General features: G+C 60.5%; 2 protein-coding genes across 5 annotated transcripts; both read left to right on the forward strand.

The window, feature by feature from the left end:
• Window positions 1–4,839: 4,839 nt before the first annotated feature.
• On the forward strand, window positions 4,840–11,686 carry Mxra8 (matrix remodeling associated 8). 2 transcript variants are annotated; one of them, XM_046424830.2, is made up of 10 exons: window positions 4,840–5,783; window positions 8,782–8,805; window positions 8,897–9,199; window positions 9,307–9,408; window positions 9,480–9,950; window positions 10,032–10,190; window positions 10,324–10,363; window positions 10,430–10,506; window positions 10,579–10,659; window positions 10,881–11,686. In XM_046424830.2, the coding sequence occupies exons 3-10, from the start codon at window positions 8,998–9,000 to the stop codon at window positions 10,904–10,906; spliced, it is 1,158 nt and encodes a 385-aa protein (XP_046280786.1). In that variant the 5' UTR covers window positions 4,840–5,783; window positions 8,782–8,805; window positions 8,897–8,997; the 3' UTR covers window positions 10,907–11,686. The 2 variants fall into 2 exon arrangements, with proteins under 2 accessions (XP_046280786.1, XP_046280785.1); XM_046424829.2 differs by lacking the exon at window positions 4,840–5,783 and adding an exon at window positions 7,567–7,698.
• Window positions 11,687–14,288: 2,602 nt separating this feature from the next.
• On the forward strand, window positions 14,289–25,579 carry Dvl1 (dishevelled segment polarity protein 1). Of its 3 annotated transcripts, XM_046424781.2 has the most exons (16): window positions 14,289–14,518; window positions 19,911–19,980; window positions 20,202–20,323; window positions 20,530–20,633; window positions 20,846–20,984; window positions 21,118–21,211; window positions 21,276–21,345; window positions 21,411–21,550; window positions 21,627–21,703; window positions 21,784–21,851; window positions 21,994–22,146; window positions 22,515–22,646; window positions 22,761–22,928; window positions 23,001–23,207; window positions 23,895–23,934; window positions 24,430–24,569. In XM_046424781.2, exons 1-15 carry the CDS (start codon window positions 14,349–14,351, stop codon window positions 23,903–23,905), a joined length of 1,725 nt encoding a protein of 574 aa, XP_046280737.1. In that variant the 5' UTR covers window positions 14,289–14,348; the 3' UTR covers window positions 23,906–23,934; window positions 24,430–24,569. The 3 variants fall into 3 exon arrangements, with proteins under 3 accessions (XP_046280737.1, XP_046280734.1, XP_046280735.1); XM_046424778.2 differs by lacking the exon at window positions 23,895–23,934 and having other exon boundaries at window positions 14,290–14,518; window positions 24,430–25,579; XM_046424779.2 differs by lacking the exon at window positions 23,895–23,934 and having other exon boundaries at window positions 14,290–14,518; window positions 21,994–22,071; window positions 24,430–25,579.
• The last annotated feature ends 9 nt before the right edge of the window (window positions 25,580–25,588 follow it).

The following is a 25,588-nucleotide window of genomic DNA, read 5'->3' on the forward strand; positions in this document are numbered from 1 at the left end:
TTGACTCACTCCCTCATGCAGATCAGCATGGACTTGAGGATGATAATTGCACACTTTGGGTTATAATCCAACACTATTTCATTACTCAGATACTTTGTGTATATGTGTGCGTTACTGGGGATTGGACCCAGGGTGTTCTGCCTCTGAGCCACATCCCCAGCCTCCCTGCACCCACCCCCTTCTCTAATAATTTTTTAAAAATATTTATTTTTTAGTTTTCGGCAGACACTACAGCTTTCTTTGTATGTGGTGCTGAGGGTCGAACCCGGGCCACACGCATGCCAGGCGAGCGCGCTACCGCTTGAGCCACATCCCCAGCCCTCTAATAATTTTTTGAGACAGGGTCTTGCTGAATTGCCCAGCCTGGCCTGAAACTTTTGATCCTCCTGCCTCAGCCTCCCAAGTTGCTTGGATGACATCTAGCTCCTTGCATTTTAACAAGTGCTTGGTGTTGTTCTGGAACAAATGCCCATGAGTGAGGGCCACCCAGGCATCCTGCAGAAGAAGGAAGTCCAGGGTTGTGCAGTGTGCAGCTTCCTGAGGACTCACCCACAGAAGTCTGCTCCTATGTGGCAGCAAAGCCAACTGGACCCCCAGCTTGGGTCGGGAGGAAGGTGTGGTTACCAGTTAGGACAGAAGTGCCACCATCCTGTCTGGGATGTGCCTGGCTTGTCTTAAGACAATATGGAGGACCAGGAGCACCCTTCAGCTGGGGCCCAGGTGCGGGGCTCCATATGCCATCCTAGCAGTTCTGTCTAGGGCTTGCTGGGAAACAGGAAGACCCGTGAAGACACTCCCACCCAGGGCAGTGCAGTCTGACCAGTGGAACCCATTGGTGACATGGCCCATCAGCTCTGCTGCTCTGAGATCTCTGCTCACACCTGCCCCAGTGTTGTCAGCCTCGAGGTGTTAACAAGGTTTGTCTTGTGGTGAAGTTCACAGGAAACATCTGAATAATTTCTAAAGATGCCAAAATCCACAAAAGATTACAGAAAGAGTGGGTCACTATTTAAAGAGTGCTTGTTTTACAGTCAACTTGTATAGTGATGTGAGTCGGATACATACAGGTTGTCTTGTCAATTTCTTTTTTGGAGGGGCGGTTACTGGAGATTGAACCCATGGGTGCTTTACCACTGAGCAATATCCACAGCCCTTTTTATTTTTTATTTTTTGAGAAGGGATCTGAGTTGCGGAGGCTGGCTTTGAACTTGCTATCCTCCTGCCTCAACCTCCAGAGTTGCTGGGACTGGATATGGTGTGCCACCATATCCAGCTGAGGTATACAGACTTTCGTGTGGTTAAGACTAAAACCAAAGGTTTAGATTTGTTATCTGACATGAGCATTCATGTAAACACAAACACATTCTGAGGAAGGCATGCTACTCCTGTTCAACTAGGAGGGTGCACGCAATAGAAAAGAAAGCCCATCCTGAAAGCACAGGTTCTCAAGGTGCTTTCCTCCACCCTGACGCCGCCAGGCCCCCTCCAGCCACGGGTGACTCCCCCAGGAAGGGATGTTTCTCCCTGGCCTTCCCAGATCCTTCACTGCTGTGCTGGTTTTAAATATTGGCACATTAGAAGAACCATGACAGTGGCCCTCCTTCCCTGCGTGAGGGTGACACTGACTGGTATGTCTCCCCAGCAGTGCCTTCTGATTTTGCCTGCCAAAACTGGAACCCAATTTCCAATATGCAAAATGGCATGTCTCTACGCCTTGCCTGTCTGTGGGGGCCCCCATGCGACCCCAGCTATACCAAAACCACCTGCCTGGCTGTGTAGGGTGAGGTGGTCTGCAGACACAACGGGAGGGTCCTGCCATCTGCTAACCACTACCCCACAACTTGGAGAGCTCCCCTGTTACGAAGCCCCTGCCACAGGGAATGAAATAGGAAGGACTGCTCAGCCTTCCTGAGCCGAGGCACGGAGCCACACCCCATGACCACGTCCAGCAGCTAACTCCTCAGGCAGGCATGGACATGCTTGCTCAGGTGCTGAGGCCACCCACAACTCTCATGCTGGCTTTATCTCTGTGTCTAAATGCTCCTGTGGTTTGGTGACAATCAGAACAGACATGAGCACATCTATGATCTCAGGGCTGGGTGGTAAAGCATGCGGCTCAGTGGTAAAGCATCCCTGGGTTCAATCCTCTGTATGAAAAAGCCTAATAATAATTAATATTTTTTTAAAATATTTATTTTGTAGGTGTAGATGGACACAACACAATGCCTTTATTTTTATGTGGTGCTGAGGATCGAAGCCGGGTCCCACCCGTGCTAGGCGAGTGCTAGGCAAGTGCTCTACCGCTAAGCCACAATCCCAGCCCAGCATAATTATTATTATTTTTTAAAAGAACGGGCCGCACGCATGCCAGGCGAGCGCACTACCGCTTGAGCCACATCCCCAGCCCCCAGCATAATTATTTTTAAAGTAACAAGAAGAACACAGCTCAAACAAAGCAAAACACAATCAAATAAACAGAGCCATGAATGGTGGCACAAACTTGTAATCCCAGTGGCTTAGGGGCTGAGGCAGGAGGCTCGCAAGTTCAAAGCTAGCCTCAACAACTTAGGGAGGTCCTAAGCGACTCAGCAAGAACTTGTTTCAAAATTTTAAAAAAGGGGCGGGGAGTGGCTAGGGAGTGGCTTAGTGATTGAGCACCCCTGGGTTCATCCCTGGTACAAAAAATAAACAAACAAACAAGGGCTGGGGTTGTGGCTCAGTGGTAGTGTGCGCACCTAGCATGCCCTGGGTTTGATCCTCAGCACCACATTAAAAAAATAAATAAATAAAATAAAAGTATAAAAAATTAAAAATAAATAAATAGACAAAAAACAATAACAGCAAAAAAAAAAAAAAAACAAACAATCAGACCCAGAGCACACCTACAGTCCCACCCACCTGGGGGACTGAGGCAAGAGGACTGTAGCTTGGGCCCCCCACTCGGCTCTCTAGAGCTGCCTAGCCCCGGCTTCAGGAAGGAAAGGCTGGCCTTCCTGACCCACCGGGCCCCTCTGTCAGTAGGAGACCAAGCAGGGTGGGCCTGGGGAAGCTTTCTCCTCCTCGTGGGACAGGGGCTTTGGCCTTCATGACCCCAGCCCTGCTCTCTTTCCAGGGGCGAGGTTGGTGCTCTGCTGCCGCCTGACATAACACACAGCTCCCACAGCCAGGGCCTGTCTCTCTGCTGGGCTGTCCCTGAGGAGGCCACTGAAAAGTCTGGTTCCTGGCAGCTGTGGGGTTGAGGTCCAGTCTTCCCTTGGCTCCCGAGGGCCACCCTCTGTGGGTGCCGGCCACTCCTCGGGCTCCTGCTGCTCTCAGCCAGAGTGAACAGCTCCAGGCCCATGAGGCTGTGTTGGCTGCCAGGACAGGGACACTCTCCTTAGTCAGACCAGGCTCCCCACTGACCAGCCGAGATGCTGATCTGTCTAACCCACGTTCACAGGGAGGGGCTGGATGGACACAGGCCCCAGGGGCCAGGAATCTTGGGCACCTTCTTAGTTCTGCCCAATGTGGACTGGTGGAGCCCTTTTACCTCTGTGTCCACATACTCCCTGACAGGTTCAGACCAACCAGCTCCGTGTTCCCTTCCTGTGCAGACCCAGCTCAGGCCTCCTTTGCTGCCCTGCCATACAGGAGACCACCTCCTCAAGCCCCCTGTTCAGCCCTTGGAGCCTGTCCTTGGCCAGTCCAGCCAAGCAAGTGTCTGCCTTGTTTGATACTTGCTTGTTTGGTACTCGCTCAGTGCACAGAATGATCAGCAGGGCCAGGCACAGTTGTGCACACCTGTAATCCCAATGACTAGAGAGGCCGAGGCAGGAAGATCACAAGTTCAAAGCCAGTTTCAGCAACTTAATGAGCCCCTAAGCAACTCAGTGAGACCCTGTTCAAAATAAAAATACAGGGGCTGTGGTTGTGGCTCAGTGGTAGAGTGCTTGCTTCCCACATGTAAGGCATTAGGTTCAATCCTCAGCACCACACAAAAAATAAAATAAAGGTATTGTATTCATTTATGACTAAAAATGTGTGTATATGTGTCTGTGTGTATGTATGTATGTATGTGTGTATATATATATATATATATATATATATATATATATTTGTGTGTGTGTGTATATATATATATGTGTGTGTATATATATATATATATATATGTATATACTTGTGTGTGTGTGTGTGTGTGTGTATATATATATATATATATATATATGTATTTTTTTGGTACCAGGGATTGAACTCAGGAGCACTCAACCACTGAGCCACATCCCCAATCTTTTTTAGTATTTTATTTAGAGACAGGATCTCACTGAGTTCCTTAGGGCTTTGCTGTTGCCGAGTCTGCCTTTGAACTCCTAACCCTCCTGCCTCAGCCTTCTGTGTCATTGGGATTACAGGCATGTGTCACCGCACCCAGCTAAAAAGATTTTTTAAAAATATGGGGGGGAGGGCTGGGGATGTGGCTCAAGCGGTAGCGTGCTCACCTGGCATGCATGCGGCCCAGGTTCGATCCTCAGCACCACATACAAAGATGTTGTGTCTGCCGAAAACTAAAAAAAAAAAAAAAAAATTAAAATTCTCTCTCTTTTAAAAAAAAAAAATATATGGGGGGGATTGTGGTTCAGTGGCAGAGCGCTTGCCTTGCACATGTGAGGCACTGGGTTTGATCCTCAGCACCATATAAAAACAAATAAATAAAATAAAGTTATTTTTAAAAATAAATAAGTGATTAAAAATGGCTGGGGAGTTGGGTGTGGTGGTGCAATCTATAATCCTAGTGACTTAGGAGGCTGAGGCAGGAGGATCACAAGTCCAAAGCCAGCCTCAGCAATTTAGTGAGGCCCTGAGTAACTCAGCGAGACCCTGTCTCTAAATAAAATATAAAAAAGGGCTGGGGATGTGGCTTAGTGGTTAAGTGCCCCTGGGTTGAATCCTAGGTACCAAAAAACAGAAACAAACAAAACAAAACCCCAGAATGATCTGAAGAAACCAGCGTGAGGTTGCCAGCAGGGCAGGCCTGAGCGTTCTGCAGTGCTGGATGGCGCCTGGTGCAGGCCTGGCACGCAGTTGATGCCTAGTAAGTGCTTGCTGAATAAAGAACCCATGTGCAGTTTTTTAAAAGAAGCTACATTTTTTGGTTGTTCACATATTTGTTGATTTTGCAGTGCTGGGGATGAACCCAGGACCTCGAGCAGGCTGGGCACACACTTTACCACAGAGCCACAATCAGCCCAGCGTGGACCCTTGTGGAGGAGCAGCAGTGTGTAGGGGGCCCCTCTGTCTGTGTGTGCGTCTGGTCTCACTGTTCCTGTGGACCGACTGAGGCAGAGTGTATGTGAGTGCATATGTGAGTGTGTGTGAGTGTGACTGTGTGTGGGGTGACTGTGTGAGCGGGTGAGTGAGTACCGCGGGCTACTCAGGAGGCTGGGGCAGGAGGATGGTAACCTGGGCAAGCAGAGGAAGTCAAACAGCTGGAGATGTGGCCCAGTGGTAGAGAGCCTCGGTGGTTCCCATTCCCAGTACCGAAACCACTCCAAACCTGAGAGTGAGCGTGACAGCGTGTGCACAGCTGTGTGCACAGTAGGGTCTGGCTGTCTCTGTGCCTGTGGCTTTTCTTCCCCATGTGCCGATGAGCCTGCTGCTTGGAATGTCGGAGTCACCAGCAACAGGAGCCAACACCGGATCCCGGCTAGAGCCAGTGGGCTGGCAATCCCCTTGTCTGGCCACGCCCCTAGAAGAGGTGCTGGGCCCAGGCCCTGGTCCCGCTGGAGGCCTGGCCAGAGCACAGTGAGGTCAGTGGTTTTGTTTTGTCCTGGCCTGCCCTCTTCCTGCAGGGATGAAGACACCAGTGGGGAGTGGGCTGTGAGTCCACAGCATGGGAGGCGGCCCAGGGGCTGGTAGGGGCCCCACACCCAGCCCAGGAAGGAGCAGGAGGGTCCCAGGCCCTCAGCTGTGGGGGGGAGCAGGCGCTGGTCCTGGTCCGCAGCCCAGGCAGCCTACCCACCCCCCCCATTTCCTGTTAGGGATGGGAGGGAGCAGTAGGCCTGACTGCTCCCTTGACTCCCTGGCCTGAAGCCTCTCAAAGGGCAGGGTGGCTCATGACCTGCTCTGGGTTGTTGGCGTCTGCACTTTTTTAGGGCCTCCCAAATTTCAGCAGGACTTGAGGCCAGGGGACCCACAGGGAAGGAGAAGGCCCTGCGGCTACTTAGGGTGACCTGGTCTGAGCAGAGGAGTAGACCCAGTGCCTCTAGGCTCCTTTTAACTCCCCCAGACTACCACTGTAGCCAGGGTCCTTCCCAGGCCCCGGAGACCAGCCATCTGCCTGTGGCCTGGACCTTCTCTTTCTGTGGGATCAGAGAATGTGAGTGAGGGACAGCCTGGGACAGGTGGGACGGGAGAACCAGGCAGCAGAGGCCCTGCTCCCAGGGTGTGTGGTGGAGATGGCCACAGAGGTCTCAGCACTAATGGAAACCAGTTAGACAAACAGAGGGGAGGCCAGGCTGGAGGGCGGCTGGCCGGGCGGGGCTTGTTTTTCCAGAATGAAGGCGGGAGGAGCCTGGGGTCGAGTTCCCACATGGATTCTGGGGTGGGAAATGGGCCCCACCCAGCCCAGAGAAGCCAGGACCCTCAGGTCCTGGGGCTGGTCCTGGTGGCCCTCGGTCCCCTCTTGTCCCCTGCCATGCAGCAGCCCCAGGGGTAGAAGCCCTGTCTAAAGACTTGAGAACCAAGGCAGGGTTCAGAATCCTGCCCCCAGGGCTTGGGCCTGTGAGGATTCCATCCAAATGGGCTGCGGACTGCATGCAGGGTTCTGTGGTTGTTTAGAATCTTTTTTCTTTTCTTTTTGTCTTGAGGTTTGCTTAACGAGCAGGAGTGGGTTTGGTGCACAGTGCCTGCTCTGTTATTTTACATCTGTTTATGTGACTTTGTAAGTTTTCCCAGAGCTTCAAATTTGTGCCTTTCCTTCAGTGGTGAGTGGTTGGGGGTCCTACGCCCTGCCTCCCCTGGGTGGGGGTCTTCCAGGGGCACCTAACCTGGGTCTGACTTCAGGGTCACGAGGAGGCTCTGTCCAGGTCGACCGCCTCTCTGGCCTCAGTGCCAGGGGCACTACCCTGCCTCCCTGGTTGGCTCCTCTGGGTCCTAAAGAGGACTGCGCTGCAGTGCCCATAATGCTGTTCCCAGAGAGCCCACCAGGGTCCCTGGAAGGGTGCCAAGGTCCTCCTCAGCTAAGAGGCAGAGGCAAAGGGCCATCTGGCACAGGGGCCAGTAGGTGGGAGGCAGCTCTAGTGGGGGACGCCAGAAGTTGGGGGACACAGGAGCCCCCACCAGGAAGTCCCAGATGTCACTGATACCCACATGGCCTCAGGGGTCCTACCTCAGGCTCTGTTACCCCCACAAGGACTGGGCTACTACCCCTCCCTATGCTGGCCAGTGAGTGTCCAGCCAGGGCTCCACTCCACCCTGCAGGGCAGCCCCTCCCCACCAGGCCAGCCAAGGATGGGGAGGCCAAGGGGCTGGAGCAGCGGGAGTGGGCGGGGCACAGACCGCAGGCCCAGGGCTCCGTGATGTCACGGCGGGGGCTAGGCGGGGGGAGGTGGTCGGCTGTTTTTCTGGAGAGTTAGGCTGGAGGGAGACAAAGCCAGAGGGGCTGGGCTGGCGCCATGGAGCTGCCGTCCGGCGCCCTGCTGTGGAAACTCCTGCTCCTGGAGAGTGAGTAGGGAGGCTGGGGCTGGGGTGCCAGCGCCCAGGACTCTGGGCTAACTCACGCTTGGGCAGAGCTGCCTGTCTGAGCTTGGGCTGGGAGGGGTGAGGCGTTCCTGCAGGGAAGGGGCTAGGGTTGGGGGCCTCACAGAGATCCTGCACCTGAGGGCCTGAGGACTCAGACAGACCTCTGACAGTCCTGCCTGTGGGTCGTGGGGATGCTGGAGCCCAGAAGGGCAGGAGGCTGTGGCCAAGGTGCCTCCACAGGTCCTCCCAAACCCGACTCACCGTGGGGCTCCAGGTCCAGCCCCTCGGGTCTGCACTTCCTTGGAGAAGCAGAGCGGGTCTGAAGGGGTGCCTGAGAACTGTGGGCGTGCAGGGTCTGTCCCAGCCCCCACCCTGGCTGGCCTGCTGACCCTGCACATTCCTCTCTGAAGCTCTGGGCACTCGGCCACTTCTCTGCAGTAGGAACTTGGTCCTGTGGGGTGGCAGATGGGGGTGCCTTCCCTATGTCCACTCCTCTGGCTTCAGGCTCCTGACCTTGGAGAAGGCTATCAGGGCCCCATTGAGTCCTGGTTGTAGGCAGCGACCCCTGTGGTCTAAGGTCTCAGAATCCTTGAGGGCTCAAGCGGCGTGGCCCTTCCGCATGAGGATGTGAGCAGGCCTCAGGCTGAGGAGTTTGGGTGGACTCCATACACTGATGTAGTAATGGTCACCTAAGAATGGCCCCGATGACAAGCCCACACCCCAGAGCCAGCCATCAAAGGGTCAAATCCTGGCTTACATCTCAGCCCCTGGGGGAGCACAACTTCCTCACTCCCAAAGGGTAGAAGCTGTCCCCAAAACCCAGGCAGGGTGGCAGTGAGGGTAGAGGGTCTGTGTGAGGGGACTGCCCATGTCCAGCTGCAGGAGCCCCACCCTGTGTCCCCACTTCTCCAGCTTTACCCCCACCACAGTTCAGTGGGCATCATGGAAACAGCCTTGTCCAGGACTTCAGGAAGGGCCCAGAAACCAGGTGGCCACAGGCTGGGGGGTGACTGGTACCAAGGCTGAGGGCACCCCTCCCCAGCTTTACTCTTCCTCTCCTTCCAGGCTTTGCTGTCCTCCTGTCCTCAGGTGAGTGACCCCAGTCCTCTTTGCATTTTTCCAGCCCCACTCCTACTAGTCCTCTTGGGCCCGAGCCTGCTGACTCTCCTTTCCCCACCAGGGCCCTCAGGGTCTCCAACAGCTGGCAGCTCGGTGGTATCTGAGTCGGCAGTGAGCTGGGCAGCGGGTACCCAGGCCGTGTTGCGCTGCCAGAGCCCCCGCATGGTGTGGACCCAAGACCGGCTGCACGACCGCCAGCGTGTGGTCCACTGGGACCTCAGCGGCGGACCTGGAGGCCCAGCGCGCCGACTTGTGGACATGTACTCTGCTGGGGAGCAGCGCGTATACGAGCCGCGCGACCGGGGCCGCCTCCTTCTGTCGCCCTCTGCTTTCCACGACGGCAACTTCTCACTGCTTATCCGCGGTAAGGAGAGGGAATCCCGCGGGGTGCCCAGGGAATGCGGGCTGCTGGCGCGCGAGCGTGGCCCGGAAAACTCACGTGGCGGTTCTCTCCCTGCGGGCCGGGAGCAGCGGTGGAGGAGGGCGACGAGGGGCTGTACACCTGCAACCTGCACCACCACTACTGCCACCTCTACGAGAGCCTGGCCGTGCGCCTCGAGGTCACCGACGACCGTGAGTGTGCCCTGCGCGCGCCCCCCCGCCCCTCCCGCCGCCGGACGCTGACCGTCCCCTCCCCTCCGCAGCCCAAGCCGCACGCGCGTACTGGGACGGCGAGAAGGAGGTGCTGGCGGCGGTGCGCGGCGCGCCCGCGCTGCTGACCTGCGTGAACCGCGCGCACGTGTGGACCGACCGGCACCTGGAGGAGGCACAGCAGGTGGCGCACTGGGACCGGCAGCCGCCGGGGGTGCCGCACGACCGAGCCGACCGCCTGCTGGACCTGTATGCGTCCGGAGAGCGCCGAGCCTACGGGCCGCCCTTCCTGCGCGACCGCGTGGCGGTGGGCGCCGACGCCTTCGCCCGCGGGGACTTCTCGCTGAGCATCGACCCCCTGGAACCGGCTGACGAGGGTACCTACTCCTGCCACCTGCACCACCACTACTGCGGCCTGCACGAGCGCCGGGTCTTCCACCTGAGGGTCACTGAGCCCGCCGCGGAGCCGCCTCCGCGGGCCTCGCCCGGCAACGGCTCGGGCCACGGCAGTGTCCCTGGCCCAGGTGAGGGCGCCCCCCCCCCCGGGGGGGGCGGCAGTTTTCCTCCCCGGGTGCCTGTGCCTGACGCCTCCCTCTGGCCCGCAGACCCCACGCTGGCGCGAGGCCGCAGCGTCATCAACGTCATCGTCCCCGAGGGCCGGGCCCACTTCTTCCAGCAATTGGGCTACGTGCTGGCCACGCTCCTGCTCTTCATCCTCCTGCTCATCACTGTGGTCCTGGCCACACGCCAGCGCCGCCGCGGAGGTGAGGCAGGAGCGTTCCAGACCCAGGGGCTCAGGGATGCTGCGACCCCGCGGATGGCGAGCCCAAGTGCGGGGGGGGGGCTTCCTCGGGGAGGGGCCAGGCTGCCCCCAACACCGTCTCCCTCCATCGGCAGGCTATGAGTACTCGGACAAGAAGTCGGCAAAGGCCCCAGGGTGAGTGCCGCCTCCCGCCCCGCCCCCGCCCAGGCCGGCCACACCTCTAACCTGCTGCCTCTCCAGGAAGGATGTAAATTTGGCGGAGTTTGCTGCGGCCAAAGAGGACCAGGCTCCTTACAGGAGTGAAGACATTCAACTAGGTAGGCCGGACACCAAGGCCCGGGCTGGGGAGGGCGCCCCCGGGAGGACCTCACCCTGCTCCCCCCATACAGATTACAAGAACAACATCCTGAAGGAGAGGGCTGAGCTGGCCCACAGCCCCCTGCCTGCCAAGAGCATTGACCTGGACAAAGGTGAGCACTGGGAGGGAGGTTTCTGCCACCCCTCTGCGGACCCAGGCAAAACCCCAGCCTACTCATTCCCAGGACCCCAAATATGGGCTCCAGCAAGCCTCATGGGTAGAAGACCCTCACCATCTCTGCTCAGGAGTCTGAGAAGTTCTGTAGAATGTCTGCTCTTAGTTTTCCACGGAAGGGGGCAGAGAGTTGACACCAGCTTTTCTGTTGGCTTCCAGAGTTCAGGAAAGAGTACTGCAAATAAAGGGAGCCTGGGCTCCTGGCTGGCCAGCAGCTCTGCCTTGGAGGATGTCCCCTGACCTTGCCGTGCTCACCGGGCTCCTTTCCAGCGGCTGGCCCGCTTGCTTTCCTGGAACTTGGTCCAGACTGGCCAGAGTGGCTGCCCTCACTCCCTCTTCCAGGAATAACCCTCATTCTCCTAGGGACTCTGCCACAGTGGCTGCCACACTTTGGCCACCTTTGTCCACTGGTGGCCCTGTCCCCACTTCTGCCACAGCCAAGGTCCTCTATGTTCACCAAGCCTTCAGGCCCTCCTGGCTTCTCCCTGCTAGGGGCAGGAAGATGTTCAGAGAAGCTCAGTCAGAACCTGGTGGCTTCGGAAGCTGGGAGGCTGGCACATCCCCTTTTTTCAGGGGAGCTCTGTGCCACTGTGAGCCCCCAAGGGCCTGTCTGAACCGCACTGCCCAGCATCCCTTCTGGGTGCTGCCTGATCTGTGCTGGGACTGAGGACTCCAGGCCCTCTGTGCTGCTTTGGGCCAATGGGGCTACCCCTTGGCTCTGCCTCTGCTTTTGACCCTTTATCCAGCTTTCTCTCCCCTTTTTCCATGGCCCACTTGACAGTCACTGGGCTCCTTACGACCTTGACCAATGCCCCTCCCCGGGCTGGAGTCTGGGGCTGGGGCCACATCCTGGCTTTTGTTTTGACTGAGGACAGAGTTGGGGGTGAGGACAATTCTATGTGCTGCCACACTTGGTCTTGTTGGGGGTTTTGCCACATCACAATAAAGGCCACATGTGACTTTTAGACTCGGCCCAGGTATGTCTACAAAAGTGTCCATCGCTCCCCCCAGGAACCCCTAAACAAGTGTTCTTACTCTCCTTGAAGTGCCACAGTTGTGTCCCTCCCTGCAAGTGGAAGGTCTGGGTCCTCTTAGGAGCAAGTGTCCTGGAAAGGGGACATTGGACCCAGTTCTGCTGCTTACTCTTGACAGTGAAGGGGTCTCAGTTCTTCTGTTTATTTGGACAGTGGGGAGGGAAGCACATGAGGACAGAGGGGACCACGTTCGTCCAGTCCTCTGAGGAGCAGACCTGGAGTGGATAGGACGGCTTCACCAGGATGCAGGTCTGACACTGGATGGAGTGCAGGAGATGGGCAGAAGAGTGGCGCTGCAGGGCCTGGCCAACAGGGGCTTCACTGGCTCCCTGCTCAGCCTCTGGCTAGGAGCTGACAGTGTGTTCTTGGCACAAACATGGGGTATAGGTGAGGGGAGAAAGTATGCACAGACCTGAATTGCCACCACGGCCCCTCCTCTAGTGCCCTCAGAATAGTGGGGGCAGAGCTGGGCACCGTGGCACATGCCTATAATCCCAGTAGGTCAGGAGGCTGAGGCAGGAAGATCCCAAGTTCAAAACCAGCCTCAGCAACTTAGCAAAGGCCCTAAGCAATTTAGGGAGACCTTGTCTAAAAAAACAACAAAAAAGGGCTGTGGGATTTGTTTCACTGATTAAGTGCCCCTTGGCCCTGTGTTCAATCCCTGGTACGAAAAAAAAAAAAATTACAGTGGGAGCAGGAAAGGGTGGCAGTCACCCTCAAGGATCCCACAGTGCCAAGGTATGTGGGAATGCTGGCTTGGGGAGGTGCTCCTCTCTTCCAGCCTAGTAGCCTGTGGCCCTACTAGTGCCTACACTGTCACTGGACAAGCCCTTCCTGCAGGGGCTCAGGCTCTGGCCACACACTCACCCAGTGGGGCCCCAGTGTCGGCATCAGCCTCAGGCCTCTGGGTACTGTCCTCTTCTACAACTGGGGCTAAATGTTGGGAGCTAGAGGGCAGCCAGCCCCAGTCCCTGACTCAACCCACAGCTGTTTGTGTCCAGCCTACGGGGCTCTCAAGGCAGGGACTGGTTTCCTCTTTCCTTGGGCACCAGCAGAGACCTTTCAGGGTCAGATCATCCAAGGCCATCCTGCCTGTTTCTTCAGGTTACCTCCGGGGAAACTAAGGCCTGAAGGGAGAGGGCCTGCCTCCAGGTGATGGGGAGGTGGTGCCCAGGATGGCAGAATCCTGCTAGTCCTACCCATCAAAGCTGAAGTTACAGGGGCCAGGACACTGGGCCTAGGCTATACTGGGGACTTCTGTCCAACTTCTGGGTCTTCCAGGCAGTAGTGGGGTCTTTCTTTGTGTTGGTCCAGGGCCTGGGATGACCACCACCAGGCAGATGGGAGAGTCCCAGGTCACAAGGGGCTTGACACATGCCTTCCCCCATCATTCCTACTGCATCCTAGGATTGCCCCCATTCTGGCCAGCCTGGGACTCCTTCTAATGGCCTGGAATCTTTCTCCTGGAGTGGGGGCAGGGAAAGCCTCCAGGCCAGCAGAGCAGCAAATGGCTGGACCCTTCACAGCCTGGGGGGTGTACTGGGTCTTCCTTGCCCTGCAGAGGACCTCTGGCTGGCCCAATCTACACAGGACAAACTTCTTCTGGCTCAGCAGCTGCCAGAGCACCACACCTGGACACCTCTGTGCACACCCATGGCCACGCGAGTTCTCCACCCGCGTGAGCAAGCATTCACTTTGCCAGAGTTTCATGGAGCACCTATGGGACCCGGAAGTGGGCGGACGAGTTTGGGGCTAATGCCAGGAGCAGAGTAACCGAGTGCTGCTGGCTCGGTGTATGACACAAGTATCTTCAGCTTCCTGCGGTGCACCTCACAGGCCGCCAGAGTGACCGGACGCCTCTGAACTCTGGGCACCCAGGACCTGTGCATCCTCGGGTCCCAGTGCATCTCCGATGGGGTGGGGGGGCGCGCCTTGGCTGGGGGGAGGGGCCTCCCTTTGACAGCTGGGGACGCGACGCGCAGGTGGGGGCGGGGCTTCCTGGGAGTCCCTCCGCCTATACCCCGGGCGCGTCAGTCTGTCCGGGTACCCCGACTCCAGGACTGAGCTGGAACTGAGGCCGGCGCACGTGTTGGGGGCGCCCCGCGCGTCTGGCCGGGGACCCCGGGCCCGGGCGCAGAGTGGCGCAGGGCGGGCGGCGCCGGGGCGAGCGAGCCCGGAGCTAGCGCGGGCGTGCATCCAGGGCCCTCCACCCGCCCCGCGCGCAGCCCCGCCGCCCCGCGCGTGCGCAGCCCCGCCCGCCCCGCCGCGGGCGGCCGGTGACGTCAGCCGGCTCTCGGGCGCCCCCGCGGGCCGCGCGCTCCGGCCGGCCGGCGGTCCTTGAACGGCGCGGCCCGAGGGGGCGGCGGGCAGTAGCGGCCCTTCGTGCTGCGTCCGTCGCGCTCGCTCCCGGGCCGGCGGCGGATGGGCGGCCGCGGGCCGCGGGGCAGCGACAGGAGCGCGGGCGGGAACCGGGGGCGCGCGGGGGCCTCGGCGCGGCCGGGCGGGGCGCGGGCCGGCGGGCGGGGAGCGCGCCCCGTGTCCGAGCCGCGGGCCGGGCCCTGAGCGCCGCGCGGGCTCGCGCCGCCGCCGCGCCATGGCGGAGACCAAGATCATCTACCACATGGACGAGGAGGAGACGCCGTACCTGGTCAAGCTGCCCGTGGCCCCCGAGCGCGTCACGCTGGCCGATTTCAAGAACGTGCTCAGCAACCGGCCGGTGCACGCCTACAAATTCTTTTTCAAGTCCATGGATCAGGACTTCGGGTCAGTGGGCCGCGCGGCCTGGGCGGGCGCCGGAGGGCACCTGTCTGTGTGGGGCAGGGTTCGGGGTCTGGGCTGTCAGCGATCCTGGGCGCCCGCGGCCCAGCTGCGCCCCCGCGCAGGGTGTATACAGGGCCAGGGTCTGCTCCGACACCTCAGTGGCCCTTGTTGGCGTGTGCACCTATCTGTCTGCCAAAATTGGGACCCTGGGGCCCTGACTGCCAGCGGGCGCCGGAGAGCTCCGAATGATGGGCAGGTGGGGACCCTGGCTTCCTGAGGGCAGTCTAGCTGGTCCCCTGTGCCCTGACAGTCCATCCCAAACCTAAGTCCCTTCTTTTGATCCTGGTCGGGCTCAGGGCATGCTGTTCTCTGTGGGGTGGGAACCAGGGCTGAGGGCAGATCTGGGGGGTGGTGCTTCATGGAGGCTGGGGTCAGGGGAGGGTCAAGCCTGGAGGAGTTGGGTGGGACAGGTCACCCAGAGAACACCCCCAGTTGGGATTGGGAATGCGGGGTGGGTGCAGTGGGGACCCCAAGCAGTCTGCTGGGACTTGCAGAAGTTTCTGGAGTCAGGGCAGGCTCCTCCTGGCTGCCTTTTTCAAGGCACCTGGACAGTTCAGATTGGAGCCACCCACCCTTCCCTGAGGTTCCTGGATGCTGGGTCTTGGTCCCTCCTTGCATTCCTGGGAGAAGCCCAGGCTGTCAGCTGACTTGGGCATCTGGGAGCGGGAGTGCTGTGGTGGCCTTTCTGGGAGAAGGGACTTGCCACTGGTGCTGAATTGGGCCTCTGGGACTGGGAGCAGGAGGTGGCTGTCCAGCAGGGCCTGACCCGGCTCAGCCACAGAAACCTGAGTCTCCCCTCCGCATTGCTAAGGGGGGAGGACTAACTGAGGCCCTGTGGGCCTAGCAGGTGTGCCTGGTGCCCTCAGGCAAGCAGTGTCCTTGTGTATGGCCATGTCTTGGGACTTTGACATTGAGGCCATTTCCTGGATTCTGTGGTTGCACAGTCCCTGGGCAGACCCAGTCAGGTCAATCCTGGGCCACTCCGTGACTGACTCTGGGGGCGGGGGCGCTGAGAGTCTTTTTGGACTTTCTTGTCCTCCCAACCCAGGAGAAGTAGGAGAAGCTGAGGGGAGGGTGCGTCCTTGGCCGTCCCCAGCGTGGGTGCTCCTGCTGCCTGAGGTCAGGGCCTGGGGTGCTCAAGCCTGGCCTGCCGCCTCTGGCTGGGCGCCCTCACACTGTCCTGGAACTCCTCTGAGCCTGGGCATCCCTGGCTTCGAAATGGGGTGGAAGAAAGGGCGCTTTGGTTTTTAACTTAGTTTATTAATTTAACTAAAATCAAAGTCACAGATGCTCCTCTGTATAAACTCATGCTCCCAGGAAGGGTGTGGTGAGGAGGGTGTCCTACCCCTAGGGGCCATCTAGAGCCACTTGGGGTGCATCTCTCAGGGACCCACTCAGTCCTGGCTCCCTGGGGGCTGCCACCACACAGCAGTGGCCGAGCCTCTGCCCTCATGGAGGAAGGGTGGCTGATTGGGGTCTTGAATCAGGGCATGCTGTTCTCTGTGGGGTGGGAACCAGGGCTGAGGGCAGACCTGGGGGTGTTTGGGCAGGCTTGGGAATGGCTATGGGTGGGTGTAGAGAGAAGGCAGAGAGCTTAGAGGCACAGCCTGGGGACCTCAGGTATCCATGAGAGTTGGGTGGCAGAGGGAAGGTCAAAGGTCAAGGCTGGGCTGGCATGGCAGTGAGCAAGCAGACACGGTGGGCTCACCTTCTTTCTTCCTTGCCTCTTGGCTGATAGTCTGGTGGTCTCAGGAGCCCGAAGGAGGACTTCTGTCAGCTGCTTCCCTCCTCCCGAGTTCTACCTGCAGAGCTCCAAGCTCCACTTAGTCTATAGAATCATTTATTTTGTGGAATAAACTTCATATGGGAAGGGCTAGCCAATCACTCACACTCTAGCATGAATGAGCACTGGGCTAGAAGCTTACCTAAATGTCAAGTGAATCTAGTTTGGTTTTGGGGGTGAGAAGGCAGGTCCTGACTGTGCTGCCAGGCTGGACCCAGACTGGCTACTATGAGGAGTACCCTGATAAGTCTGGGTCTCCTGCCTCAACCCTAGTCCACTGTGGGCTAGTCCTGGGTTCCTTGAGCTTCCGCTGACCACATTTGGCCACAAGTAAGGAGCAGAACCTCCCCTGGGCTGGGCTGCACTCCCCACATGGTGTCTTTGCCCATCGGGTAGGGGTATCCCCACTCCAATGACCCCGGACTTAGGGGCAAGGCCTCTGTTGGGCCCCACAGAAGTGCCCAGTGTTGGGTCTGATGACTGGAAGTGCAGGGTAGGCATCCAGGCAGAGGAGTAAGGGTAGTGACCCAGGCCCAGAGACCGGGGATGGTCCTGGCAAGGTTCAGGGCTGGGAGCCCTTGGTTCCATGGTCACATGTCTATGGGCACAAGTGTTCTGATGGAGCCTCATGGCCCAGAGGGCCCAGAATGTCTGAGCACCTCTTCCTCTGCTCTCCTCAGCTGAGCCATCTGGAATCAGTGACTTGGCCTCTCTGTACCTCTTGTAGCTCCTTGGTGTTAAAAGTCTGGGTAGTTGTGGCACACTGGCCAGCTGTGGGGACTTTGGGCCTATGTAGCTTCAGCCTGGGGAAGTGCTGCCTGCCGGGCAGGTGGAAGAGCCAGCAGCTCTGGGCTTCACAGCTGAGTGTGGGAGCCTGTGGCTGGCGAGACCCCAGCCCTGGGATAAGGGCCTGGTGCACCCCAAGGCCTAGTGGGGGTGGGACCCTGACTCACAGGTACCCACAGGGACCTCCTCGAGGGCTCAGGACGGCTCTGCACTGCCCCTTCAGCTCGTTCTGTGGGGGAGGGGGTGCACTGGAGCCGCACTGCTGGGGAGGCTGGCCGATGGTTTGCTGTGGTCTCTGAGAGTCTGTGGTCCTTCTTGGCCAGTCGGTGCCAGGCTCTGAGAACGCTGCCTTGGCGCAGACTCCTCCCTGGGGTGGGTCAAAGGGCGGCAGGCAGAACCCAGCAGCCACAAGTTTGAGGTTAACCAGGGTTTCCTTAGGAATTCTAGGTTGGGGTGCTCTGGGTGGCTGCCCAGGGGTCAGCAGGGCAGCTGAGGCCATTGCCACCTGAGAGGCCAGGTTCACAAGCAGTCTAGGGTATCGAAGTATGGCGGTAACTTCTGCTTCTCACTAGTCCTGACCCGGCTGTGCTCCTGGGAGGGTGTGCTGGCTGCTGTGGGCAGCCTCGCACACTCACTCTCACACTCTGCCCGGCCCCGCCCCTGCCCCCCGCCCTAGGGCACCACATCCAGGTAGAAGACAGGACTTGGGTTGTACAGACTGGGAGGGCTGGGGGAGCAGAGCTGCTGGGCCCTGGGAAGAGCTGCCACGTGGGCAAGAGCCATACCTGAGGGGGCCCTGCTCCTCTGGGGGCCCTGGCTGGGGAGGCCCGGGAGATGAGTGGGCCTGCAGGGGACCAGGCAGCCTGCCTGAGGTGGTGCTGGGGTTGCTCCTGTTCCCAGGGGTGAGTCAGAGAGGGCTGGGACTTGGGTGTGGCAGGGAGAAGCTGCTAGGCCCACTGGGGCCATTGCTGGGCTAAGGTGGGGACTCTTGCTGGGGTCTGCTATGGATAGGTTCCCAAGGACCATCGGTGGCAGTGGGTGGAGCCCCAGGGCCCTCAAGGGCTCCCCTGTCCCACCCTCAGCCGCCCCAGGGCCAAGAGCTTCTCTTGAGACCTCCTGGCCAGCCAGGGATGGGATTGCAGCTCTCTTGAAGGCTGGCCCAGTTCTGCAGGGTGTGGCCAGTGAGTAGAGACATGGATACTGAGAGGGTCCTAAGAAATGACTCTGTCCACTGGGTGTACACCTCATTGGCATGGGGCCCTAGGAGGCACCTGGGGGCAGTAGCAGGACCACAGAGGGGTGTACCCTTCCTTCCCAGGCTGGTCCTGTGTACCAGCCACTCTGCCCTAGGCCTGGGGCCTCATCTCAGTGGGTGGGTAGGCTAGGCCTTGCTTCCTGGGTAGGTGAGGGGGTGGCCAGTTCCTCAGGGGCCTCCTGCCACCTGCTGCTGCCTGGGGCAAGCTGGGTGGAGGTGTCCTGGGGCCATTGGACTTGGAGTAGCAGGCAGGGGTGGCCCTGTCTGGCATTAGGCCCACCAGGCCAGGAGGCTGCTTCCTGCCAGGTGCACGTCCAGCCTTTTCTCCCGGCTCCTGTTTCTCTACTAGGCTGAGTCCTGGGTGTGGAAAATCCCACTGTGCTTGGCAGAGCGGAGGGCCAGGTGCTGGGATAGCTGGGCCCTGGAGGCTGCATTCTGGGTGTCTGGGCCGCAGCCCCTTCCCAGCTACCCTTGCCCTGTGAGCCCTGACCCCGGGTCACTTGGTCTCCCTGTTTGCACTCTCTCTGCAGACTGCTTGGGGGGCAGCATTAATACAGGGCTGGGCATTGGTTAATGGGTATAGCCGGCATCTGGTCAGTTCTGTCCCTGATTATTCTGGTCCTCAGTTGCGGGAGACCATGGACCCCTGAGAGTTGGAGCTGGGCTAGTGCACATGGGTCTGCTTTGTCTCCCTGGCTGAGTGGGTGACCCAGGAGAGCAGCAGGCTGCCTTTAGGCCTGTGTGCCTTCTCTGCCACCCCAGTCTGTAATAGGCCTGGCCGCCCTGCACCTTGCTGAGGCCAGCGGTGCGCCCAGCTCTGCTCTGTGCTGGGGTGCAGGGGAGGGCCTGGTGCAGCAGTGAGCAGGGTGAGACCACATCATGTGGCCCAGACCCCACGGAAGCTGGAGAGAAAGGGCCCCTCTGGGAGACCCTGGGGACCAGTAGGGGGGCAGTGGCTGCAGGCAGGACCGGAGTGCAGGGCGTCGGCTGATGGGAGGCTGATTCTGGAATGGTCATAAGGGAGAGCTGTGCGATACACATGGGTTTGGGATGAGGGGTGTGGAAGAGCCAACGGGGCCCCTGAGTGCCATGTGGCCGTGGTGAGAGGCTGCTGGGTGGGCATCTGGGGACCCAGGACAGGGTGCAGGGCTGTAGGTGGGCCTGGAGCTGAACCAGCATCACCCTGGGTAGGTGTCTGAGATGGGGCCAGGGAAGGGCAGGGAGCTTGGGAGCCAGGCTCTCTCTCAGGAGCCTCACCCTCCTAACCCCTTGCCTGCTCCGGGCTGGCAGTGTGACCTGGGGGTACAGGGAAACCCTGGCCTGACTCTGTGAACTGTCAATAGCCACTGTCCCCAGTGTTGGGGGGTTGGGACCAGTGGAGGATAACAAGACCCCATAAGAGTAGAATCTGCCGGGTAGGGCACCCAGAGATGGCATCTGTGGTGTGACAGGCCCCCCCCAGTCTCTGTGTTGGGCCTGGGGTGGGGTCTCATGGCCTCGTCTGCCAGCAGGGTGGTGAAGGAGGAGATCTTGGACGACAACGCCAAGCTGCCCTGCTTCAATGGTCGCGTGGTCTCCTGGGTGAGCCCCTGGATGGTCTGCTGGAGGCTCCTGGGGGTGCCTGTGTGCTATCCTGGGAGTGATCAGCAGGGGCAGTGTCCATGGTGGGGGCTGGTGCTTTCCCTGGGGGGAGAAGGCAGGTGTGGGGCGGGGTGAGGGAGGGTGGAGGGATGGCCCTCATGTCCTGGGTACCCTGGTCAAGAAGAGGGAGGGTGTCCTGAGCCCCCGCTCTCCCTCCACAGTTGGTCCTAGCTGAGGGTGCTCATTCAGATGCAGGGTCCCAGGGAACTGACTGCCACACAGACCTTCCCCCACCCCTCGAGCGCACAGGTGGCATTGGGGACTCCCGGCCACCCTCCTTCCAGTAAGGATTCTGGTTGGGCCAAGCCCTGCTACCCGTGTACCTGCTGCCCAAGGACCACCTTCCCAGAGGGAAGGAGCTGTCACAGGGGCAGGGCACACATGGGTTGGGGGGGTCAGGGGCTCACCTGGTGCAGGGGAGGATCTGGAAAATATCTGAGGCACTGGTGGCCTGGCCTGCCCTGTCCCACCCCCTTCTTGTCCGCACAGCCCAAATGTGGCCAGCAGTCGTGATGGAATGGACAATGAGACTGGCACGGAGTCCATGGTCAGTCACCGGCGGGAGAGAGCCCGACGGCGAAACCGAGAAGAAGGTACTATAGCTTTGTCTGCCATAAACCCCCAGGACCCCCAAGGTCCTGCCAACACCTACTTAGCCCCATCCAGAGGAGGTCAGGCCCCAAGCCTGGTGACCCCCACGACCCGGTCACCTCACCAACTCTGACTACAGGAGCTGGAGGTGCAGACTGCTCAGGCCTAGCACCCCTGGGCCATGTGTTCAACTTCAGCCCTGCTGCCCCCACAGCTGCCCGGGCCAATGGGCACCCGAGGGGAGACCGGCGTCGGGACCTGGGGCTGCCTCCAGACAGCGCGTCCACAGTGTTGAGCAGCGAGCTAGAATCCAGCAGCTTCATTGACTCGGACGAGGAGGACAACACCAGCCGGTGGGCAGGGGCGTGCGCGGCAGTGACCGGCTGGCTGGCTGCGGAGCTCCTGCCCGGTGTTTGCTCAGGCCCCGGCCACGAGCACAGGGCCTGGGCGCACGTGCCGACCCCTGACCTCTGACCCTGCCACCAGGCTGAGCAGCTCCACGGAGCAGAGCACCTCTTCCCGGCTTATTAGGAAGCACAAGCGTCGGCGGCGGAAGCAGCGCCTGCGGCAGACGGACCGGGTAGGTGGTGGGCAGCCGGTGGGGGGGCGCGGCTACCGCAGCGGCTCACCAGGTCCCTCCACAGGCCTCCTCCTTCAGCAGCATCACCGACTCCACCATGTCCCTGAACATCATCACCGTCACGCTCAACATGGGTGAGGCTTGGCGCCGGGCTGGGGGGGCGGGCGGGGCGGCCAGCTGCTCACGGCCCCTCCCACAGAGCGGCACCACTTCCTGGGCATCAGCATCGTGGGCCAGAGCAACGACCGGGGCGACGGGGGCATCTACATCGGCTCCATCATGAAGGGCGGGGCCGTGGCCGCGGACGGCCGCATCGAACCCGGCGACATGCTGCTGCAGGTGCGGGCCTGGGGCTGGGCGCTGGGCCGGGTGGGGTGGCCCCCCGCCGCGCTACCCTAATGCCCAAGCCCCGCAGGTGAATGACGTCAACTTCGAGAACATGAGCAATGACGACGCTGTGCGGGTGCTGCGGGAGCTCGTGTCCCAGACGGGGTGAGGGGCGTTTCCGCGGGGCGAGGGGCCTGCAGGCGGGAGGGGGTGCGGGCCTCACCCACGTGACCACCTGCCCGCAGGCCCATCAGCCTCACGGTGGCCAAGTGCTGGGACCCGACCCCCCGCAGCTACTTCACCATCCCGAGGGGTGAGTGGCCCCACGGGGCGGGGGCGGGGCGGGGGCGCCAGAACCAGCCTGAAGGGCCTCTCTCCTCTTCCCTGTGCCCTGCCCTCCCGACCTCGCCCATCTGCCCATCACCCTTCGTCTGCTGCCCCACGGTGGCCGTCAGCTGACCCGGTGCGGCCCATCGACCCTGCTGCCTGGCTGTCCCACACGGCAGCGCTGACCGGCGCCCTGCCCCGCTACGGTGCGAGCCCCTGCTCCAGCGCTGTCTCCCGCACCAGCTCCTCCTCACTAACCAGTTCTGTGCCCGGCGCCCCGCGTGAGTGGCAGCTCCCTAGAGCCCGGTGGGAATCCAAGGCGGAAGGGCAGGGCCTCCCAGCCTGGAGCCCCTCCCTGCTCGTGCTGCCTTGGGCCCTTCCCGGGTGGGGGATGTGTGTGGCCCTCTGCTTTCTCCTCCAGTAACACGACTAATGCCCTGAGCTTGCAGGGAGGTGGCCTTGGGGAAGGGAAGAGGCTGTCTGGTGCCTGGTTCTGGTTTGTGGGGCAGGGTGGCCTTGCCCAGGTCTGGCCCCAGAACCTGCAGGGAGGTGTTCAAGGGCTGAGATAAAGGCCCCCACCTGGCCCCTGCCCACTCCCTGGTCCTGCCATTTGTTGCCTGCCCGTGGCTGAGGGAGCTGTGTCCCGCAGAGCTGGAGGAGGTGCCCCTGACGGTGAAGAGTGACATGAGTGCGGTTGTCCGGGTCATGCAGCTGCCGGACTCGGGGCTGGAGATCCGGGACCGCATGTGGCTCAAGATCACCATTGCCAACGCCGTCATTGGTGAGTCCCTACTGAGTACACCTAACTGGCGGTGGGGGCAGGGGGCTGAGTCTGCTCCTCTGCAGGGTGGGTGGCCCAGAGTGACCTGGCCTGACGCAGCGGGCGTGGGGCCAGGGGCGGATGTGGTGGACTGGCTGTACACCCACGTGGAGGGCTTCAAGGAGCGGCGAGAGGCCAGGAAGTACGCCAGCGGCATGCTGAAGCACGGCTTCCTGCGGCACACAGTCAATAAGGTCACCTTCTCTGAGCAGTGCTACTACGTCTTCGGGGACCTGTGCAGCAGTGAGTGAGGCTGCGTGGTGGGCTCACCCCACGGCCCTGTGCCACCCTCACCCACCCCCTCTCTCCTGCCAGATCTCGCAGCCCTGACCCTCAACAGTGGCTCCAGTGGAGCCTCCGATCAGGACACCCTGGCCCCGCTGCCCCACCCGGCAGCACCCTGGCCCCTGGGTCAGGGCTACCCCTACCAGTACCCAGGGCCCCCGCCCTGCTTTCCGCCTGCCTACCAGGACCCTGGCTTTGGCTACGGCAGTGGCAGTGCTGGCAGCCAGCAGAGTGAAGGTGAGCGCTCAGGCCCCGCCCCGCCCTGCCCTGCCCCGCCCCGGCTCGCTGCCCTGCTGCTGTCCTTGCCCTCCCGCTGTGTGCCTGCTAGGGGCAGGCTCCTACCTGAGCCAGTGTTGGGGGACAGGGTCGAGTCCCATAGGGGACCTCAAGCACCTGGAGGCTTGGGTGCTTGTGCCTGGCGGGGTAGGGGCTGGTGCTCCAGGTGTGGCAGACAGGAGGCTAGGAGGTGGTGTGACAGGAGCAGGGGTGGGGGTGGCTCCAGGCATCAGACCCTGGGACACAGGAGAGGACAGACCATGTCTCCTGTGGAACCTGCAGTTCAGCAAGGAGACAGTGCCTCAGAAGACCCTGCCCCGGGGCCCAGAGGACACGGGAGTCCCCAGGGAGTTGGCTTGCTAGAGCAGATGTGTGAGGCCACATTGAGTACAGTGAGGCCCATGGCCATGCTTGCAGGGTCTGGGAGAGTTGCAGGTAGCCAGCCCAGGGGACCCAGAGAAGGATGGGAAACGAGAGGCAGGCCAGAGGGTGGCAGTGCCCAAGGGGAAGCTATTGGGTATCCATGAACCCTGGACAGGCCCTTGCAGCCATCCAGCCCTACCCAGCTCTGGTCAGGCCTCGCTGGTGGCGGGTGTGAGTGCCCGGCTGGTGTGTGACTCATGTATCCCTTGCTTTGTGCTGAGCAAGCCTTAGACTGAAGGACTAGCGGAGTGGACCCTCGGGGCCGGTAAGCCAGGGTCCCCCCCGGCGTCCCTCTCAGCGTGTCCCCAGCCAGCCTGTGTCCTCAGGTTCCCACCACTTCCTGGGAGCCCAGGAGAGGGGCTGAGCCAATTAGCTGTCCAGGGCCCTGGGACTGGGTGGACAGAGGTCTCCGGGTGGGAGCCCAGGAGTGCTGACACGTCGGCCAGGACACAGGTCTCTGCTGGTGCCTCAATCACTCGGCTGGAGACCAGCCCTTGGTCTGAGCATTGGGGTGAGGTGTGGGCACCACACTGGCTTGTGCCCCTGTTGCCAGCCACTGCCCCCTTGCCTCTGCAGCTGCTCCTGCTTCCTGGGGTGGGGCCAGCCCTGCCCTGTGTCTGCATGGCTGTCCCTCACATCCACCTGCTCAGACCCACCCCGTCCTGCCCTGCCCTGCCTGCCTGCCTGGGAGCAGCCAGGGGTCCTGGAAATGGCCAGGCCTAGCTGACCCTATCATCCTTCTCTCCCTTCTCACCCCCAGGGAGCAAAAGCAGCGGGTCCACCCGGAGCAGCCGTCGGGCCCTGGGCCGAGAGGAGGAGCGCCGGGCAGCTGGAGCCAGGGGCAGTGGCAGCGAGTCAGACCACACGGTGCTGAGTGGGTCCGGCGGCACTAGCAGGCGGGAGCGACCGGTCAGCCAGCTCAGCCGGGGCAGCAGCCCCCACAGCCAGCTCTCAGCCGTTGCCCCAGGGCTCCCCCCACTACACCCCCTGACCAAGGCCTATGCAGTGGTGGGTGGGCCACCTGGTGGGCCACCTGTCCGGGAGCTGGCTGCCGTCCCCCCAGAGTTGACAGGCAGTCGCCAGTCCTTCCAGAAGGCCATGGGGAACCCCTGTGAGTTTTTTGTGGACATCATGTAACTGGCCGCCTGTGCCTTCAACCCTGCCCATGGGGGGAACAGTGGCCCCTACAGGAGCTCTGTGGGCCTACGTGGTGGAGGCTGGCCAGGGGTCATGGGAGCAGGCTGGAGGCGAGGGCCGAGATCAGCCCCATCGCTGTGATCTGGCATTTCCTGCGGTAGAGCGGCTTGTATCTGCAGAGCCTTGTTGGGGAGACCATCTCTGTCCTTGGCCTGAGCCTCAGGGACCCTCTGACCCCCTCCTTGGAGGTGACCTCCCTTGGGGATGAGGATGCCCTCTTTGGCTTCATGTTGCTCCCACTTCCAGAGCCACGTGAAGGTGGGCCTGAAGCCTTCCTCACCCAGTGCACAGGCCTCACCTGTCAGCCCAGGTGGGGACCTCGAGTGGCAGGGTTAGAGCCCCCAGACCCCTCTGGCTGCCCAGAGTGGGGTCTAACTTATTTATTTATTGCCAGCCTGCCCACTCTGGGGGAATGGCTAGTCAGCTGTCCCCCTCCCTGCCCAGCCGGGGTGGCTGCATATTCCCCTGCCCTCCTGGGACCCAGAGAGGAGGGGAGCACACGCTGAGCCTGGAAGCGTGTGGTGGATGGTGGGGGGCAGGTCAGGGGCACCCTGCGCACCGGGACTCCCTTGGGGCCGTTGTGCCACTGTCTCGGCACGCCCGGCGCTGCTCACTGCGCTGTAGATACTGTGTCAGTCCCGCGTCTAGTTCACGTAGAGCTGCTTCTGTGTAAATGCTATTTTAAACACTAAAAAGCATTTAATTTTATGGGACTTGTGTGT

This window comes from Marmota monax, unplaced genomic scaffold (genome assembly GCF_021218885.2).
Source record: "Marmota monax isolate L192 unplaced genomic scaffold, Marmota_monax_Labrador192_F-V1.1 WCK01_AAM20220418_F8-fsc00080, whole genome shotgun sequence".
NCBI classification, from domain to species: Eukaryota; Metazoa; Chordata; class Mammalia; order Rodentia; family Sciuridae; genus Marmota; species Marmota monax.

What these genes read in the sequence shown, in the direction of transcription:
- Mxra8 (XM_046424829.2), top strand. Translation starts at nt 7,650, where the DNA reads ATGGAGCTGCCGTCCGGCGCCCTGCTGTGGAAACTCCTGCTCCTGGAG. An exon ending in AAGTCGGCAAAGGCCCCAGG is followed by an intron (nt 10,364 to 10,429) that starts GTGAGTGCCGCC and finishes CTGCCTCTCCAG; the next exon opens with GAAGGATGTAAATTTGGCGG. An exon ending in GAGTGAAGACATTCAACTAG is followed by an intron (nt 10,507 to 10,578) that starts GTAGGCCGGACA and finishes CCCCCCATACAG; the next exon opens with ATTACAAGAACAACATCCTG.
- Dvl1 (XM_046424778.2), top strand. Translation starts at nt 14,349, where the DNA reads ATGGCGGAGACCAAGATCATCTACCACATGGACGAGGAGGAGACGCCG. An exon ending in GAGGAGGACAACACCAGCCG is followed by an intron (nt 20,985 to 21,117) that starts GTGGGCAGGGGC and finishes CCCTGCCACCAG; the next exon opens with GCTGAGCAGCTCCACGGAGC. An exon ending in GAGCTCGTGTCCCAGACGGG is followed by an intron (nt 21,704 to 21,783) that starts GTGAGGGGCGTT and finishes ACCTGCCCGCAG; the next exon opens with GCCCATCAGCCTCACGGTGG.